The sequence below is a fragment of the Plectropomus leopardus genome, chromosome 17 (assembly GCF_008729295.1).
Source record: "Plectropomus leopardus isolate mb chromosome 17, YSFRI_Pleo_2.0, whole genome shotgun sequence".
Lineage (NCBI taxonomy): Eukaryota > Metazoa > Chordata > Actinopteri > Perciformes > Serranidae > Plectropomus > Plectropomus leopardus.
The window spans coordinates 14156967-14178332 of record NC_056479.1 but is presented as its reverse complement, the minus strand read 5'-3'; the positions used below and the strand labels follow the sequence as shown (position 1 = coordinate 14178332).

At 39.1% G+C, this 21366-nt stretch overlaps 1 protein-coding gene across 1 annotated transcript in view; it reads left to right on the top strand.

The window, feature by feature from the left end:
• Positions 1-21366, top strand: part of LOC121957145 (protein tweety homolog 2-like) — a 37471-nt gene that overhangs the window by 13135 nt on the left and 2970 nt on the right. The window contains exons 4-13 of the mRNA XM_042505669.1: positions 4951-5171; positions 9770-9865; positions 12141-12213; positions 14798-14867; positions 14968-15023; positions 17183-17275; positions 17364-17456; positions 19709-19851; positions 19973-20158; positions 20239-20317. Coding sequence (XP_042361603.1) covers positions 4951-5171; positions 9770-9865; positions 12141-12213; positions 14798-14867; positions 14968-15023; positions 17183-17275; positions 17364-17456; positions 19709-19851; positions 19973-20158; positions 20239-20317 — 1110 coding nt within the window. The remainder of the gene's footprint in view (positions 1-4950; positions 5172-9769; positions 9866-12140; positions 12214-14797; positions 14868-14967; positions 15024-17182; positions 17276-17363; positions 17457-19708; positions 19852-19972; positions 20159-20238; positions 20318-21366) is intronic.

Below are 21366 nucleotides of genomic sequence, written 5' to 3'. Positions count from 1 at the left end.
GTTGGGGCACAGAAGGTGCCAATTAAATACCCCCCCCCCCCCCCCCCACTACCACCACAGTGTTTAATAGGTGATTACGGCCCTGCATACATACAGTCATAAAGGTTAGGATGTTCATTTTTTGTTGAAACTGTTTTAATGAGGTATTGATTAACTTTATGCTCATTTTGGAAGCTGTGTTTACTCTCCCTTTGTTCACAGTGATTCAGTGGATAAAATATTAGAAACATCTCTCAGTATAATTCAGCCGCATCCTCCAAAATAAGCATTAAATTGAATCAACACCTCTCTAAAGCAGTCAGTTGTGCTTTGGTTCTAACAAATAACCTTGAAAGTGGTGTATTTTGCAGTATAGCATTTTCTTTGTGCTGTAGGAAGTACCCAACTTTGATGAATTCACATCCTTGCCACTGACTTTCCCTGCTGTATCGTGGTATTGATTTGATCCTGTAGCATGATGTATGCCCTGGCTGCATGAGGAACATATGCTCCCCCTGGGAAATGAGGGCTTTCTCACTTGCAAGATCATAGCTGGATGTAATGTACTCCACTTACGGAGCTGATGAGCTGGCCGGCTGTCCATCCCATAAAGCCAAAGCTGCTTTAGTCTTGTGATTGAGAGAGTAATTTCTCCCCTGATCTTTATTGGTTTACGAAATCCTTCTTTGGCCTTTCATGTGTATCTCTATTAAGCTGGTTCACAAGTAATCACTTCAGTAGTTTGATGCTTCCAATAAATTTTCCTTTGTTGTATTTTACACACTGGGTTGATTTCAGATATGTCCGAGAGAACGCATTACCACAAAATCTCCTGTTGAGGTTAGTGATTTATACTAGGAGCAGTTTGGCACTACTGAGGTTCCGATCATCATAAAATATGCGCTCTCATATCACTGCGAGAGTTCATCATGTGTCACTGAGGGAGAGATTTGATCTTGAGGACCATTCTGTCTCTTGCTTTTGAAGGAGGCTTTTGATTTTGCGCAGGCATCCTTTTATTAGAGCTTTATTTCCAGTGTTCAGGTTGCAGTATTAAGAGCTCATCAGCGCTGCCCGGAAATAACGGATGAGAAAACATGGCAATCACGCTATATCAGAATGTGCGTGTCCAATTTACAAGCACTGTTACACTTTTATATATAGCTCTTCCTCTTTGAAAGTGAAAGCTGTGTTGTGATTCTTGGAACAAAATGATTACTACTTTCAACACCATACATCAGTTCTCTCCTGAGTGTCTCTCCTCAGTGTCCCATTTATTAGTGTATTATCCTGTTTGACTTTAATGTGAGATATATATATATATATATATATATAGTTTTATTGTCACAGTAAATACAGTAAATCTAAGATATGTAAAATCACTGAAGGTAGAGCAGTTCAGTAGTATGTGAATTTGCACTCGGAGTGCTTCTGCTGTGAGCCTCAAATAAGTCAGTTTCATTTAACAGCCGTGTCCAATATGGCGGCGCCTCCTTGTGACCTGCTTTCACTAAAAGTGAGCTTTAATCCATTTTATGAGAAGACGGGATGGTCCAGATTAGGGAAATGTGGATCACCCAGAGCAGTTAGCTGATGGATCCCATTTCTCACACTCAGGCACACTGGCTCGCAGATAAGATTCGGGGCGTTGTGGCAGGAGCTGTGAGAGATGATGAACATAGAGGTGGGGAGTGAGAGCAGTTTACTGGCAATCACATATCCACCCCTGGGAGTTGTGGAGTGGAGGATGGGCCTGTATCTTTGCCTCATCTCCACATGGATAATACTCTTCCTTGCTTACAGACCATTAGTAGCATCCACTCCAGAATCCAATCAGGAGTGTTTGAAATGTTACAGTGTCAACGAGACTGAGATACGTTTTTATCTCCTTTGTGGTGAGTTTTTGTAGCGTGGGAATGAGCAGGCTTCTCAGAATACTTGAGAATGTTAGTCACCGGTATAATGGAGACAAGATGATAGATAAAGAAGGTGGGACTGTGCAAACTGCCTCAGATTAGAATACAGAAGAAACATATGTTCAGAATTAGTGGCGCCTCCTACTCAGTGTAAATGTACTGCTCTTGCAAACTCATTGAGGTGTGGATGGTGTAACCTTTAAAATGAGGTTCCTCTTGCTAAAATGTTGAGGTCCCATTGAATATATTTGCTGCTCCCTGAAATACACTCTTTCAGACCGAATTTGTTCATGTTGTTTTTGTAATTAATCAAGAATCTTGTCCCCTTAATGTCCAGTGTGTCGGATTTTGGGGCGAGTTTTGGCAGAAATTGTATTTAATAATCATACCTTTTTTTTCATTAATTAATAATCACCTGAAAAAAAAGATTATTTTTTCTTTTTTTCAAACTTAGAATGAGCCAAATATATCTACATGTGGAGTGGGTCCTCTTTCTCCATGTAGCCCAGAACAGAACAGACAAGTCAAACATTAAGACTAAGTCCACTCTCTTTTTGGGGTAGGCCACCGTAGCTCTCCTACATAATTGGCACAAGGGAGAAGTTTAAGTTCTGCAACAGCAAGATGCCACTAAATCCTACGCACTAGACCTTTAAAGAATAGTTAGTTTTTGTGGGCTAATTGTGCTTTCTGGAGGAAAGTAAGATGAGAAGATTAACACCATTGTATATATGTCTCTAAATTACTAGGAAACAGCCAGCATCTGGTTAGATTTGCTTAGCACAAGCAGGTAGTCTGATTTCATTGGTGTCATTTATACTAAGGATGACAGAGATGTATACCCACCACTTTTTGAAAAGGCTGATTGTTAAACTTTTTTAAAAGCATCATTTGTTAAAAATGTTCTGAAAAGCAGCTAGCACCAAGAAGTTAGCTTACAAATGAGAACACTTTGAGAAAGGTTTATCTGAGGAAACAGACAATACATTGTGAAAAAAAAGAAACAACTGTGTATGTCCGAAAGAAGTAATGTAAACTGAAAAGAAAAAATAAATCCCCCCAGCCCACTAATTCTAAAATTACCCTAAAACTTTCATGCACCAATCTCTGAGTAACTTTAACAAATTCTTGAGACAGTTTTAAGACAATTTTTCTGTGAAGATGACAGTACATACGAGCTATTAAAGTCCAGAGAAATAACTAAAATGAATTCATGTAGTGAATCATTGTAGTTGAATAGTCATTGTAGTGAATGTGTACCACATGCATATTTAAAGAGGTCACTTCCTCCAACAGAAGAAAACTGAAGAGATCATGCTTACATATGTCTTGACTCAGCAGGGATAACATTAAATGAGAAAAGTTGATCTAGAGGAGACTAAATATCTAAAGGCAGAGCCTTTGTATTCTGTTATAATTTTACATTTCGAGTTGTCACCTGCCACCTGAATTTATTTCTACCAGAACATTAAAAAAAATCAGTTGAATGCAGCTTGATGCTTTCCTTGGGGAGGATGCTATTTTTTCTCGACTCGCTGTAAGTATCTACCCCAGCGTCATACCGATACCCCCATTATAATGCCTTAAACTGTATACGCTGAAGAACATTTAAATAAGTTGTTTTTGCATATGAGCCCCTCAGTCCCCAGCACTCTTCAAAATAAAGTGACACCTCTGCCTGGTTCAGTCAAAATGTGACAAAAATATGCCTCTTACTGTAACCCTCTAGAGCCCACTTAATCATACATTATATCCTGTTTGTTTATTCTCTTCAAAAACATGTAAAAATGACAATCCACCATTTTATATTGTGTTATTTCTTGGCTCTGAGCAGTTGCCAAGAAACCATGGACGAATATCACAAAATGTTAAGTGTTCATTAGTGAGCTTTCAAAAGTGCTGGTTGGCTGATTTAATACATTTTGACAGGCTAGCTGTTTCTCCTTTTCTGGTCTTTATGCTAAGCTAAACTAATCAGCTGCTCGTGGAAAATGTTTCTTTTACTGTTCTTATACTTTGATACTGTTTTAATACTAAATGATACTTGTTTTTATGCATTTGTTTTAGTGTCTTTCACATCTGTATTAGTGTGTGTCTTGTTTTGGATTGCTGAATTTATGTCTGCACAACAAACTTACCCTTGGGTACAAATAAAGAAACGCTGAACCCTGAATACTATGTTTAACAGACATAAAAATGATACTGATATTCTCATTTAATTGTCCCTAAAAAAGCGAGTGAGCATATTTCCCAAAATGTTGAAATGCTCCTTTAACTAAATAAGAAAAATACCATCTTTCTGCAAACGACATAGACTAATGTTTTCATAAATATTAAATGCACTCTAAAAACCTTAACTGAGAACCAGTTGCTTAGCGTCTATGTATTGAAAAACCTATAAATCAATTTTGGGGTGACAGCAGGTTTCAAGCCCATAATTTCAATATTGATGCAAGTGTTGCCATTGTGTTTACATCTGCAGAATGGATTGCACCTTTAATGCCCTGCCTTAAAACATCTGAATAAGTGGGTCAAGTCATTGTGCCGGTGATTCGCAGTGAAATGTGGCTACAGCAGAGAAACAATTTCCCCCTGTCAGCATCGGGCTAAAATTGACCGGTTTGTGGCTCCACTGATGCTGTGAAAGTGCAGGCGTTTACTGCATCACATTGTTTTTGTTCAAACAGAAAAGTAAAATGTATTTACTCTACTCCACCATGCCTCCTCCCACTCCATTCTCACTATCAAAGACCCCTGTGATAACAGGTCTCCCCGGTATTGTTATCAGTATTCCACTCTAACATTGTTTACCTGAATAAAACACACGGTTGAGGAGAAAAGTTAATCTTTTCTCGAGGGAGTCCTCCTTTGGTTCTTTCACCTTTCTCTATATTTCCAATCTGCTTTTTTTATGAATATTATGATTATATTTATGTTCTTGTTTCTTTCTGACCCTGTTTTCTCTGACTCCTCTCCACCTCCTTTATTCTGTTACCACAGTATTTCATATTTTCTTTCATTTCTTTCATTCTCTTATCTTTGTTTTATTTTCTAGGTTGCGGGATCTCTTGGAAATGTTCAAACTGGACTTAAGCAGCACCTGGAACGACTGGATGAAATCTTTGCTGCAAGGTCAGACTACCTCCAAGCTCTGCGCTTCATGCAGCTAATGGTCAACAACGTCATCCGTGAGATGACCACCCTGCCGGATATCAGCAAAGCCAATGTTGACTTGGCAGCCATCGCTGACCAAACAGCTTTCATTGAGTATTACAGGTAGGTGGAGTCTTAGTTCCTTCCCTTGGGTGACAGACAGCATTTTATTTCATCTGTGATTGGCTGAAATAAACATGCCTCTCAGAATGGGACTATAAGTGATCCAGTCCAGACACGGAGCAGATGGGATTTTATTGATCTCCCCTCCGGAACACAGACCGGAAAAAGCTATTTTCTCCTGATTGCTAAATAAATGAAAGCTGAAATTGAGCTTATTGCCGAATGTGCAGTTTGAGCTCTAATGCTTATGTTCTAACAGAATGTTATGCAGTTGCTGTTAAACCAGAAATGATCTCCTTACCCAGACCACTGCTTGCATTGATTGCAATTATTATTTTGATGTGGTTTTCTCTTTGAGAACTATGTTCTCTGTGGAAAAAGTATGGCTAGACCACAACTGAAATTCAATAAACAGAAAAAAATAATAAACCCAATCAACAACAAAGTAGTCCAAATGAATAAAATATAAACCATTAATTCATGAGCAGGGTGCTAATTTATGAGCCTCCAAAGGCTGCTGCTCCAAACTGTGAGTGTAATTTGATGGCTTCTGTATTTCTCAGCACATAAAACTTCATAGTGCTGTTATGCTGTGAAGTTTCACATTTGCAACCTGTTCATTACAGTACTGTAGGAGTATTTTAGAATAAATTAGAAGGAGAGACCAGAGGAAGATAGATTTAGGGTAATATCTGCAGAAGGATTTGTTTGATATACATAATAGGCACAGAGTTAATCAGGCAACAGAGCTTATCTGGATGTATGTGTGAGCAACTTCTGTAGCAATTTCAACTTCATGTCATCTCATCAAATTCATCCCGTAACTCCTGTCTGTCCCAGCAGGTTGCAGATTTAGTAGAAGTAAATTGCAAAGTGTAAAACTCTCATTCTAAAAGGCACATTTAACACTGAAGTGCTATTAATTCTTCAGCCTGATTTCAGTTTCATTTTATTGTTCAAACACATTTTCATTGCATATTTTATACTATGTATCAGTATATAATATGCACGCTGGAGAAATTACAGTAAGCCTCAAAAGTGGCAGAAATATGCAGGACTCGTACTTATGTGTACCAAGTTGGTGACTCACGCAAGTGTCCATAGATACGGGGAGATGAGCCTCATAACAAGTAAACAAAGCAGTGAACTGTGTTGTTCATCAAGCCCTGGCTATATACAAGATAGGCAGTCTTAGATAACCTCCCCTGCAGCTCCATCTTCCTAAACGGGCATTTCAAAGAAAATGTTTTTGCTTAGTATTCATACACATCTCTTGACTTTTATGACCTTAATTCCTTCCTTTGTTATGTGTGGCATTTGTTAAAAAGAGATTTCTTGTTTTCGACTACATGCGAACTACAGGGGGAACTACGCATATTGTAGTTTTAGAAGTGCACAGAAAGATAGAGTGTTCAAAAGTACTTTAGTGTCAGCATCCAAGAGATCTAAGAAAGCAGATGATTCATGATTCATAACCTCGAGTGTCTGTCTTGATGTTGCCATGTGAGCCTGTAGCAGACAGTAGATGTGTGCCAGCACAATGATACAGCAAAAACTTGTGCATGACTCTCTAGTCAAGGTCTGAATTTGGCATTTTATTTGATTGTAATATAAACTCTAAGGCCCAATTTAAATAATAAAACATGCTAATAAAGACTTTATTTATTTACTCTGTTTGTTTGATTTAATTTGAAAATTTTGACTGTATTTATACATTTTTATGCCTGCAAATGACTGGAGGGGATTTCCTCAAATTTGGCATTTACTTTGACTCAAGGAGGAACTGATTAGATTTATGTGGTCAAAGGTCACTTTGACCTCAAAAAACATTTAACTTAAGATTTTATACAATAATTATGGCAAAATTTCACTCAAACATCTGATAGGATGAAATGATATAGTTATGGTATTTATATCCGAAAGGTCGAAGGTCAACTTCACAGGGACAAAAACACTTTTCTGGCCATTATTCACCTTTATAACTCGGGAAGAAGGGTAGACATTTGGTTGGATTCTGAATTTGTGATACAAATTTTGGGTTCCCTTCTTGAAACTGGGAATTGTATAAATCGGAAGTGAGTAGCTACTTCATGTAAAATACTTCTTCAGAGGCTTTTCCACCCTGACCTGAATGATAAAACAGTGGTATATATTTAAAGATGTTGAAAATTGTGCAAAATTGTAAATCAGCAGCTCAAGTGCCAAAGAAACTGTATCTTATATATTAAAACAATAAAGGTGAATATGGCTGTACCGGACTCTGAATGCTAGTCAAATCTAATTTGGCTTTTCAGTAAGTATATATTCAACAAACCATTTTGTTTTTCGTACAAAGTTTTAAAGTCTGAATGGGCTCTGTGGGACGTTCAGTGTGACAGCTGCATTCATGAAGCACAGTTAACAAGCTAATGGCGCTAACGATGGATCAAAAATGCGTAACATTTTTTTGCCAATACTAGATATAAAACAAAAGCTAGAGTGTATAAACTTGCTGTGAGCTGTAAATTCACCACCTCTTTACCCTACAGTGCTCTCTCTCTCCCCCGGTGCAGCTTCCTGCATGTCCGCAGCTGCAAAAAGTAATTAGAAAGTCAAGAGCACTCACTCGGCAGCAAAATCTAAGGCCTAAAATGTTCCCAAATGTACACTGCGCTGAGAAAAAAAGGACTGCTTGACTTCTTGGGGTCTCTAACTGATGATTCATGTCTCTGACTTTCAAGATGTAACCCTATTGGTGGAACTATATTGCTATGGCACTACTAAACATTTGATTTGTAAACTGTTGGTAAGGTAGGTGATAACTTAACCTGCTCCCTCAGTAGTATCCAATTTAATTGGGTGTGGTGATGCCAGCATTACTACACAGAAGTGCAGATTAACAAATGCACATGCAATGACAGTGATGAGCAGATTGACTAAATTTGGAAAAAAGACATATTGTTGAAATGCACTTGTTTGTCCTATAACATCTCAGGCTGTTTATCATCTCTTTTGTAAATGAAGAAACATTTTCGAAATGTACTCCTTTACACTAAAAGAAGAGCAGTATTTTGAGGTGTTGCTATTTATAGGTTATTATGCAATGGTTTTTCTGGTGCAGACCACTTGAGATCAAATTGTATGTGGCCCATGACCTAAAATGAGTTTGACACTCCAGGTAAAGATCTTCTGTGCTGCCAGGTTGAAGATGTGTAAAGCAACTTCCATATTTGAAGCATTGTCTACTGTCATCGCTACATACGTCTGGACAGACATGAGTATAAACAGCAAACACCCATGACACAATAATGCTAGTTTATATACAGTATAACTTACATAAGTTTCCATATTTTCTTCTGCTCTTCTTATTGAAGCATCTATAGTGATAGCAAGTTCCTCTGACTCCTGGCGTTACCAAGCACTGTCAACCACTGTGGTTTTGTCTCACTGACATATTCCTGTCATTAATTTCATGTACATATTCCCACATGGTGTGTTTTTCTATCCAATCATGACACAACATCCTCTTTTGGACAACAGTCGCCACTTTGTGCATTCTGACACCAATCTCCTGGGTGCTGATTGAATTTCATGCAGCCATTGAGCTATGAACAGCCTGTGGCAGGGCTTTATTGATGAACAGCAAATGTTACGGCCAGCCCAGTGTTATTCGAACAAGAGGGAAAAAATGACACCATTCTGTTTTCCAATATTGTGTCCTCCCTTCCCTATTCTATTTCTGAATTCAGCTCTGTCCCTGTGCACAGAGAAACAATCTACAGTTCTGTTTATGCAGATAAAGTAAAGTGCAGTCTCTTTTAGTGCCTCTCTCCATCCACATGCCCTCCTCTGTGGGCAGAGGAATATCCAGCCTGCAGATTGTTGTCAAAATCTGTTGGAGCACATCCAGACTTTGTCACATAGCATGAGTGAATCATATTCTCAAGTCACCTTTGGTACACAGATTTACTACAATACTTCACAGCAGGTTCTTTTCAGTATACAGCATCTTCGAAATTCACCTGTTTGTGTGACATCCTGAACATCAAAGTCTGTCTCCTTTGCTTTGTCATTGCTAAAAGATTTACAATGCTAGCAGGACTTGTGGAGTTAAGAATGAGTCATAAGCATTCCCACGTGCTTTGGTTGGTCAGAACACACACACACACACACACAACACACACACACACACACACACACACACACACACACACACACACACACACACACACACACACACACACACACACACACACACACACACACACACACACACACACACACACACACACACACACACACACACACACACACACACACTTCAATTCCAGGCTGACTGTAGGCCATTCCTGTGAAGGACATTTTCAGAGCTTAAAAAATTAATGCCTATGGATTTGTGGTGTTGAATTATTAAGCCAACAGGCTGAAAATTACCTGAAACAGATGGGCTCTAACTAGGAGACAAGAATGCTGATATACAGCACACACAGATCTCACATTCGGTCCAGAACATATGTTGGGCCAGCACTTTCTGAGGCTTGTACATAAAGTATACTGTCTGCAAGGGAAAGTGATTAATCAGGGTTGTTATACCGATGTTTCTTTTTCTTGTGTCATAGATGGCTGACCTATCTGCTGCTGCTGATCCTGGATCTGGTCATCTGCTTGGCCATGTGCCTAGGGATGGCCAAGCAGTCTCGATGGCTTCTCATCACGTAGGTACCCCCAAATGTGTATGTGGAAGTATTTGCTTTTCATCTTGTTTCTTACCCCCCCCCCCCCCCCCGTCTCTCTGTTCTCATTGGCTGCTGCCTGGATCATAGACCGCAGACAGACAGGGCACCAGTCAGCCTCTCTGGCACCATATAGGTCACTCCATTAACAGCATCACTGATAGCATTACATCTTCAACACTGATAGCATTACATCTTCAACACTGATAGCATTACATCTTCAAATAGCACTGATAATGGCACTGCCCTTAGTCCTGTCCTTAGTGACTTTTCTTTTATTTCCACACACAATTAAAGGCAACCTTAAATGTGCTCAGTCAAGTCAGCCGATCAGTTTACTGGGTGTAATTTCTTCTTCTACATCAAAATAGATCAAAACTACTGTTGTTTCTTCTCTAAATAATAGAAGACATTCCAAAGCTCTGAAAGCAATGGGAAGCTTAGGAGAGGGAACGTTTGATTTAGTAAATTGCGGCCATCCATTTAAGGCAACACCGATGTCTGACAAGCAAATCCACAGTCCAGACTTCCCATCCCATTTGGCCAATTTAGTGCAGCCTACGTGTCAGTGTTAGCAGATGATGCCCAGGATCCCTCTTCACATCTCTCTCTGATGGGCCTCACTAATGCCTATTGATCGCACGAGCAGGATGAGCCTGCTCCCTTAACTAATTATTAAGTGCTCTCAGGCTACTTTATTGGTGCTTTCAAGAAGGTCCGAGAAGTGAGTTGAGAATAGAAGCCCTCTGCAACCTTTTTACATCCATCAGGGGGCCATTCCCATCTCTTTTTACTGGTTTATCTCCGTCTAATTCACAGCACTTTCCCAGGCTTCTGCCAATGGTCACTAAGAAATTGTGCTTAATTGTGGGATTTTTTTTTCTTTTTTTTTTAATGCCTCAGCTATAGTTATAGCCAGAGGCATTTTTTTTTTTTGTTTTTGGGTTGTCCGTCCTTCTATCCATGCATCCATCCATATGTATGTATGTCCCATTCTTGTGAACGCGATTTCTCAAGAATGTTTTGAGGGAATTCCTTCAGATTTGGCACAAACGTCCACTTGAACTCAAAGACGAACTGATTTGATTTTGGTAGTCAAAAGTCAAGCTTCACAAGGACTTTGCATCAGTCCCATTCTTAACGCAACATCTCAAAAACATCTTAAGGGAATTACTTCATATTTGGCACAATTGTTCACTTGGACTCAACAAAGAACTCCTTAGATTTTTGTGATCAAAGGTCAAGGCCACTGTCACCCTTTTTGTCATATTCTAATGAATGCCATATCTCAAGAACACCTTGAGGGATTTTCCTTAAATTTAGCACAAATATTACACTTGGACTCATGGATGAACTGATTAAAATTTGCAGGTCAAACGACAAGGTTACTTTGATCTCACAAAACATGACATAACTCAAGAATTCATACGCTCATTAAAACAAAATTTTACACAAACATATAATAGGATAAAATTATGAATTTATTCTGATTTATATTCAAAAGGAGTTTATAGATCTTCTGTTCTACCCAGGGGAAGATGTAGGCGAAGCATTTATGTTTTTACAGACAGGGATGTAAACTGTGACTTGTCTGGTTTGCAGAGGCACACAACCACAAGGCGGTAACTCAGTTTTTTTCATAAGCCACCTCCACAATGTTGAGACCCCATTGAACTCTTGACTCTTTCCAGACAAAAGGGGGCACATAACACAAAAGGTTGACAAACCAATACAAAGGTTATGACAGCTTTTGATTGACAGCCATATTGTGCAATGATTGACAGTCATGACTGACAGATAGTGCGTCCAATTAATATGTTGCTTGAGCAGAAACGACAAAAGACAGAGAAGGAAAGTCACCAGACTGCAAGAAGTATTATCTTTAGTTGTGGCCTTTTGAGACCTCTATTGAACAATTCTTAACTTTTATCTGAAGAGATTTTTTTTTCTAGAGCTAACAAGTGAATTCAGCTAGAAGTCATGAGTTAATTTATCTTTATATCCCCCCATAATAAATTGAATTCTAGCCGTATCGTCTTATCTACGATGCACCAGTACAAAGTGTAAGCCGGGCGTCTGTCTTCTGGCAGTAAGGAGAACAATTCCCAAGAAAATGCTGAAAAGAATAAATCAAATTAACTGGGTGAAAAAAGGTTTAAAATGAGCTAATTCATCCTCTTCTTCCCTTGCCTTTTTGTCTTTGTCTGTGTCTCCCTGTCACATCCATCTCTCTTTTCCATTTGCTGTTTTCCTCTAGGATCATGGCTTTTGTCATGCTGTCTATGATCCTGAGCTGGGCCTCACTGGGAGCGGGCACCGCTACAGCTGTGGTGAGAAAACACCCCCCCCATACACACACACACTCAAGATCTTTCTTTAAAATCTTTCCACACTTGCTCATTATTTATGTATTCATTTTCTAAATCCAGTTCTTTTTTAACCTGCAGCAATGAATCCATAGACATCTTGGTGGACAGTTGTTCTTGTATTTAGCTTCCTACCTCATGCAATTTCTTACCAAGGGTTTTATTGTCAATAAGCAGCATGTGTTCTTGGACATCTTTCCTGTTTTAAAGAATATTTGTATGTGTTTGTTTAGTTTAAAGCAGGCACTTTTCTGTGGTCAGTCATGCAGTAAAGCTGATTACAAGTCCCTAGCGTTTTAGGTTTATCAACCCTTCGCCCCAACATTGTAAACAAAGCTGTTTCTAGGATTAATTACGAGCTCTGCTTTCTTTGAAATCTCTTCTTTTGTTGTGTTCAGACTTATCTGCCTTTCAGGCCTGCTTATTTCTGACAGATTGTTCTTCATTCCTGTCTGTGCACCATGTGTTTAGCACATCTGGGCTTAGTGTGTAATGGAGCTCGTATTAGGGGCACTGTCTGGGGTACGAAGAGCAACCCCCTTTTCTTTTAGCCTTCCTCCATCCCCACTGTCTCCTCTCCTCCATCTCCTTGCCTCCCGTGGATTATCCCATCTGTGCATTATCCCACAGGAATTTACATGTGGACAGCTGTTTTAAGTGATGCAGGGCGGAGAGAGAATGAAGCAGAGGGGGGTTGACAGCTGATTTTAAGCTGAAATTTACTACAGAGGTGTGAAACAGACATACCCTCCAGTTCTCTGTGAATGTAGAGCTATTTTAAACACAAGCTTACATTAAAACAAAATAGTTTGAGTGTAGCTTTTCTCCAGCATGTCACTGTCAGACAGCTCCATCACAGGTAAGCTGATTATGCCTAATAATTGTACCCGCCCTAGTTATTAAAAGGAAGGCCGTCCTCCATACAGAAGTGGATTATCAAAGAACACGGTCGCCAATAAAAGAATCTGAATGTGGGACAGTATGCAAAACATGCAAGTAAACTTGTTGCACCTGTTCATCATTACTCAAAAACATCATGGTGCAAAAACATGGTGCATCTTGAAAGGAAGGTACTAGATGTTGGTGGTGTCCTAGAAAATGCTCATAAATTTATACATATTTGATGAGACGGAGCATAAACAAAATGTCCCCGCTAGTATAATGAGATAGAGATGAAGGGTAACATCCTAACAGTGCCTGACACACACACACACACACACACACACACACACACACACACACACACACACACACACACACTCAGACACACAATCATGGCTGTACTGTTTTTGCCATGTGATCGTAGTTAAGAGATGTGTTGGTATTCTAAAACCGAGGTGTAGTAAGTGTAAATCTGACTATGGAAAATAGAAGCTGGACTTATTCATGTTTTGTCTTGATTTACAGTTGTATTGCTACATGTTTTATTTAGTTGAATCCTGGATTTCATTAACCATTGCTTTGTAAAGTCCATTGAACTTCACAACGGCAGCCTGTGGGCAGATACTTTTTGATTGGGGCTGACATGAAAAGTAGATGACACGAGTCTACAGTAGAAAAAAATGACATGAGGCTTTGAAGTGTTATTCCTCCTCACAACATATCTCTTGATCCCTTTGAACTTGATCAATTTGAAGAGCAGCCTGCTATTTTCCCCATCTGTTAATTATGCATGTGCATGAGAAATAATAGTTACTTTTGTTATTTGCCCTTTTCGTTATTGCCTTCTTTTTATGTTCTAGGGAAGACTAAGTGCACAGAGGCTGCGTGACCTTAACCACTAATTGTTTATGCATGCACATTAGCAAGTCTCCATGGATGAATGTAAGAGCATGAAAATATTTAGTAGGTTTCATCCATGGTCAACAAAGCAAGTAATGCTCCACATGGTTCATATAGATGGAGATCTGCTCCCACATACTGCACATTTTCTGCATGTTTTTTTTGAATGCATGTGTGTATCTTTGTTTGTCTGTTCATGGTATATTGCAAATGTCTCATATATATACATAAATATATGTATGTATATGTATATATATGTGTGTGTATATATATATATATATATATATATATATATATATATATATATATATATATATATATATATATATATATATATATATATATATATATATATATATATATATATATATATATATGTATATGTATAATTTTTCCAAATCCACTAATTTCTTGCAACTTATGAAACATTTATTGCCAAAATGGCCTACTAACCTTTTTTTCCCCTCTTTTTTCATGTTGTCAAGATGTCCAACCAATTTGCTCAGAGTTTAAAGGTTCCAATACTTGTGAAAGGCGCCCAAAAGCAGCACAAGAGAAATAATGTTGCTCCATATTTCAAAGGGTTAAACAGGGTTAAAAATGTTGTAGACGTCTCTCAACAACACAAACTATTTGTTTTACAACTGCCCACTACAAATTCAGTTTAGTTGCAGGACAAGAAATTGGATCAAGTTCATAAATTAATACTGCTCTCTTTTTGGTCTTGCATACTTGCAGAATACAGCATGTTCTTGTTTTCCTACAGGGCACCAGTGACTTTTGTGTGTCTCCAGACAAGTTTATTGTCAACCAAACCAAGGATTTCCTCACTGGAGGTAATTTATCTCCTCAAACAGCATTGCACAGACACCAGTCACTGAATGTTAAAGACACAATGCTAATCTCTCTCCCTGTCTCTCTGCCCCCCCCTTCCAGATGTTGCACACTATTATTTGTTCTGCAGCCCGAATCTACCAAACCCATTCCAACAGGTATTGACAAAACGTCCAAACTCTCAGCTGTCTGCTTACACGTGTAGTTGTTTACCAAAAGTCACACACTGGAAAATGTATTGCTATTTTAAAATGAGTTTTTCCTTGTTAGATGCCAGGCTGCTTAGATCATTATCGGGCCCTAATCGGATCGGTTCTGAAAAATGATCCCCCAACACTAATTTAATTACTTCAAGTGATAAACTTTGATCAAAGAATATTTCTTTTTTCATATGTGGGTCTCCAAAAATTAGCCGTATCTTTTACCCTGTGCATAATCTCTGCCTTGGGGTATTCTCGCTGGCAGCATTTTTAGTTATTTATTCAGTTTACTGTATATCATGCATAAAGGCAGCTTCTGTTTGAAGGCAACTGGAAAATCCTGAGGAAATAGGGTGAGGAATTAAGAATCCTGATTTATTTCTATGTATTAAGACATCTGCCCATCATTACTTGCATATATGACTTTGTAAAGAAAGACTTAGACGCCTCAGACATTCCAAAGAGGCTAATTATTGGTCCTTGAAATGCAGGTGCGTTAAAAAAGACTCTCAAAAATAACTGTAGAAATGATACTATTGCACTAAAAAACCTGTGCAATATGAGCATCACAATGCTGGAATTTGATCCAGCACTGCTATTTAGAAAACACTTATTTTCACAGTGAGCATATTTAGTCATATAACCTTGTATAACAAGCACAAGCACTTCAGTTGTCTTTCATTGTATTTTTTAGAATTTGTTTACATTGGGATGTCTACTATTGTAGCTCTAAAGGCTCTGAAATAAATTTTGCAAGAGACAGCTATTAAATGTTAAGGTTGTCTTTATGTACATGACCAGGTGAACCTGATGATGATGTTTTTAAATTCATGAACCCGATGATGAAGTCAGCCTCCATGATTGCCACATCTATCACTGAACCTAGTGTTCAGTTGTGGAGCACAGTGACAATTTATGGTTCACTTTCAATGACAAGGTTTTCTTTCTTGAGTAATGCCCCGCCTCCTCACCTCACACAGTTCAACACTACCATGTTATCTTGCAAATTAATATAGTGTGATCCTACAACTTCATAATATTCGTATACAGGATTGTTTTCAGGTAGTCTCGCAATATCTCAAGAATTCTTTAAGGCAATTTCTTCAAATTTGGCACAAACGTCCACATCAGCAATGACCTCATTACATTTTGCTTGTCATAGGTCATCATCAGTGTGACCTTGCATCCATCTCATTCTTGTGAACATGATATCTCAAAAAAGCCTTAAGGGAATTTCTTCAAATTTGGCACAAAAACAGCTTGGACTCTCAAGGATGAAGTTGTAGGATTTAAGTGGTCAGAGGTCAAAGTAACTGTGACCTCAAAAAACATGTTTTGGCGTAACTCGAGAATTTATACTCTAATTATGACAAAGTAATGCAAATATTTAGCTAAAAGGATAAATATGATAAAATGATGAAGTGATGAGATTTTATATCCAAATGTCAAAGGTCAACTTCAATGTGACGTCATACTGTTCTGCAAAAAGATTTTTCTCGTAATTAATCATCACAGCCTTCTTTGCAGCAACATCCATGTTTGAAACATTGTTTGCTGTCATGGCTACATAAAAGTCTGAACAGACATGGATGTAAACTGTAACTGCAATTTGATTAGTTTGCAAAGATATACAATCACAGGGACATAATTTTAGTTTTTTATGAGCAGTACTGTAACTGTATGGCATGTATTGAGGGGATTTGTGGAGGTTAAATCCATGACCAGTAATTATTAAAACCCACATGCTTAGTTATCGTTGCAGTATCCATTTAGAGATTAAAATGATGCCTGTTAAGTAGGTAAGTATAATCTATTCCTCTGATGGCCTAGTTGATATAAATATTGCTCTTTTGTTTGTGCTTGCAATTGGGTTGGTGGGAAGGGGAGGAGGGACAGTGACTGGTGGGCGAGACTGTTTGTGGCAAAGGATAATCTGGGCCTACGTATCTGTCTGGAAAGAAATGTGTCCTCTGTTAAGCGCATTATAAAGCCTTCTTTGACACCAAATTACTTGTTGACATGCTGTTCCCAAACAATACTCTCCTTAATGTGATCCTCTCTTTGTTTGTTGTGGATGTCTGTGTGTGTGATGTTGGTGGGCGATTATGTTGATGCAGTCTTTGACAATCTGCCAGCGTTCTCTGACCACCATGCAAATCCAGATCCAGGGCTTGCTGCAGTTTTCGGTGCCTGTCTTTCCCACTGCTGAGGTAAGTGAGGTAAGTGAGGTTGGCTGACGGACCAGACTGTGGAAAAATGTGTATCATTCTCTCCTCTCTTTTATACCTTTTTATACAGAGAGACCTTTTGGGGATCCAACGAATGCTGAACTCCACTGAGTTCAGTCTACACCAGTTAACAGCCTTGCTTGACTGCCGTGGGCTACATAAGGTAAGGTCAGATTCCGACCGGGACATTTTTTAATAGGGCTGCTTTGTAGCATAGCTCAAAGCCACTTAAAGGACTAAATTGACTGATTTTTCAACCATATCTCTATGTACTTCTCATAGACCAACTTGTTTATACACACCATTGCAACTGTCAGTACATTTTGTGTCTGCTAGACTGGCTTCATTAACCACCCCCTGTTTTTCAAGTCTAACTTTATGTTTTAGATTGTCACAGTTCGATCTATAAAGGGATTAAGACATCTCAGTGCTAAAGTGAGTCATTCTCACTGCTTTGATAATAACATTGGATAGATGCTTTTAGATCAATTGAGCCTTTTAAATACAGTATACTGTGTAGATCATGTACTGTAGGTGTGTCATTCTTTAAAAAGAGAATAGTGAGAGGGTGAGGTAGAGGGTGGGGGTGGGTCTGCCTTGTTATCACATCAGGGTCAGATTGGGGACTGTATTCAAAATATCAGCAGGGTGGTCATTTGGTTAAGGCACAACTTTTAGTCGTGAAGCGGCAATTTTGATATTTTACGAAAAGTTATGCACGCAGTCCTTCAGCTGTCTTATGTTTGGTTAGATTAAGGAAGTGAATAGTGGTGAGGCATCATCACGTTACACACTCAGGGAGAGTGACATTAAGATAACTCATCTTTGACTTTAGGATTTACACCGCACACAAACAGCTGTCCTGGGTCAAAGTCTTGTGTTTGTTTGACCCACCAATCCACCCTGACCACCTCCCTATGCAGACTGTCACTCTCAGTGCTACATCATGCATAGGTCACATCATCATAGCCTCCTGGCTTACAATTTCTTTCGGTTATGAATAAACTATAGTGCATGGGGCGCCCAGTAGCTGACCTGATAGAGCAGGTGCCCCATACAAAGACTGTGTCCATGCTGCAGTGACAACAGATTCGATTCCAACCCTGTCTCTTTGCTGCATGTCATCCCCTCTGTCTCCCTCTTTCATACTTAAAGTTGTACTATCAAATAAAGATGAAAGCCTCCAAAAATCTCTAAAAACAGAAATCATAGTGCATTACTTTTCTTAGGTATACATGGGTGCAGGGATACCATTTTTATTAGATCATCATGGAAGTTAAAATCACTCTTGTTCCATTGGATTTTGTATTATTGCCGACATGAAACTCTGTCAGGAGCAAAAGTTTCTGTTACAAGTTTTGTTCAGCAAGATTATATTTAAAAATGAACACCACTTTTACAATTTTTTTAAACATAAAAGCAGTCGTAAGGCTATAAAGACTTGCACTATGGTCACATGACTTAAACACTGCCACACAGCAAGGATAAAGTCATGTTCAGCATGCTGATGTTCTGTAGTTCAACCACTTTTTAGCAGCCACTTCTTTCAAGACACATAAAAGATTCAAAATTCCCATATTTTTCAAAAGATTCAAAACCCTGTTTTTTGGGCATCTACCCACCCCCTGCCACCAGCAAAAAAAAGAAACGGAAATTAAATTTCAAACAAGGGAATCAGATGTGCAACTCATATCTGTGTTTTGGGCTCATTAGTGCACAACTCTATAAGTATGTAGAGTGAACGAGTACAGCCTGATTTAGTGAGCGGGGAGGTCAAGGTGCATACCAGTAATAAATATGACATTATATCGAAAAGTGAGGATATTCAAATTAAGTCAGTTACATTGAGAACACACACAACAACACCAACAAGCATAAAAAAACAAAGAATGCATTTCTAACGTGCATGTCATCCGGGTAACATGAGGGTCTCTGTTTGGACAAAGACTTCATTGGGTTTGTGTGTATAAGTACATGTGAAAGTATGGGCTGTACATTTCCATCACTGTTACTGCTCTAAAATGCTGCAGTTGTTTTTTCACCTCACTACATTAGCTATAGGTCAGAGAGTTCACATTTAGAATAGTGAACTAATGTTGTTTAAAGTCCTGATGTGGATTTTATGTCCCCCTTTAAAGAATTACTTAAATTATATGTCTCCAGAAAGTCACAAGCAAACATGTTCCTTTAAGTCCATCGGTGTACCTGTGTCATGTTGGTCTCTTAATCTCATTCCTTAAATTGTCCTTTTCATACTTCAGTTTGTGCATTAAATCTCTTTGGATGTAGAGGGACGGGTCAACACATGTAACTGAACTGATGTTCTATAAAAAAGAGACTGCATTTGTGAAAGTAATATTTTTTATTTGAATGTGAGAATAACCGACCGTACCATATGTTTGTCCATTCTTCTAGGACTACCTGGACGCTCTAATGGGTGTGTGCTATGATGGGGTGGAAGGGCTGCTCTACCTCTCTTTGTTTTCCCTGCTGGCTGCCTGCGCACTCTCTGCCATGCTGTGTGCGATTTTCAGAGTGTGGATATTAATGGGCAGCAGGTCAGAACCAAATGACCCCCTTATCCCATTACCCACTGCCCACAATGCACTTCTGCAAAGTGTTAAGGCATGTACTCTCTCTTCCTGTCTTTCTCCATGTCTGGGTGTATCATCACTCCAGGGACAAAGAGTATGACGACATAGATGAAGAAGACCCATTCAACCCCCAGGCGCGGCGGATATCCTACAACCCCAGAAGGTCCAACATCCACAGTTTCTGTAGTTATACCAGCAGCCTCGGTAGCCAGGCCAGCCTTCACCCACCTCCGCAATCTGCCTCTAATGCTGTCCCACCTCCTGAATACATGTAAGATCAATACATGATGACAGTATAGTCCTATTTGTGTGTTTCATCTCTTACTGCCTCTCTTTCCCTCTCCGTCACAGGAATCAGTCCATGCTGTTTGGAGGGAGTCCTCGGTATGAAAATGTGCCGCTCATAGGGAGAGGATCCCCACCTCCCTCGGTGTGTTGGCGCTATGAAGCTCTAGTGTCCCTAGTGTGATGACGATGATGGCACTACTGACCTCAACACTGCTGCAACACTCACAGACAGCATGCATAGCAGGACCGCAAACACAAAACATATAAAAACCTTACAGTGTCAACACTTAGTGAGGAGACTAATGTGATGGAAGACTGCTCTCTGCTGGCCATTGACTGAAGTGCATGCATTGTAAACCCAGTACCATCTCACTCTCACACTACTAACCTCTGAGCGTTATGCTCTAATATGCTCTCTTCACCACTGCCGTGGATTGCGATTCTTAAAAAGCATTGGTTAAGACTAATTCATGCAATATGTATGTGTGAAATTACCATGGGGTTTTTGCCCAGATAAAGATGGTTCAGCTATCTAGTTTTAATGGTACCGATAAGCTGCGTTTTCACCAAGCCCTCAGGAAGCGTGCCGGACTTTGAAGCAAATTTTTGTAGTGGCCAAACAATGGAGTTACAACTCCTGAATCTGTCACGTGATGCTTTTGGGCCCAAAAAGACACTCATGCATAGATCTACATTGGGAAAGAGACTTCAGAAAATCAGTGGATACATTATTTTAGGCATGACAACCCCTGTGAGACAACTCGTTTCACTGTCAAGATTCAGTCAGTTCAGTCTGATAACATTTGGAAAGTCTAGAAGAGTCTCAAGATTAAATCATTTTATCCCAATTCAAGTCAGCATAGTGCTAAAGTGGAAGTCGCTGGTTCAGCTGGAGGAAATCTCTAGTGGGCTTGCTCTATATGCCCAATGATACGGAAGCTACGTCATTTCATAGATGACAGCTGAACATTTTTGCCACACAGGAACAATGCTTTGCCTTTTTTTTTGTTTCAAGTGAGGAAACTGGATATTCGCAGTGCACTTGAAAAACCAATTATTATTGAAGCGTATGTCATACAGACAATGGTCAGAGTTCTCAGATTAACATTTAAGGTGTGCTGATTGATTCACAATGTTAAGTCATGCATTGAGTAACATGCTAGAAAATAAATCCACCTTAAAAGTTACCAG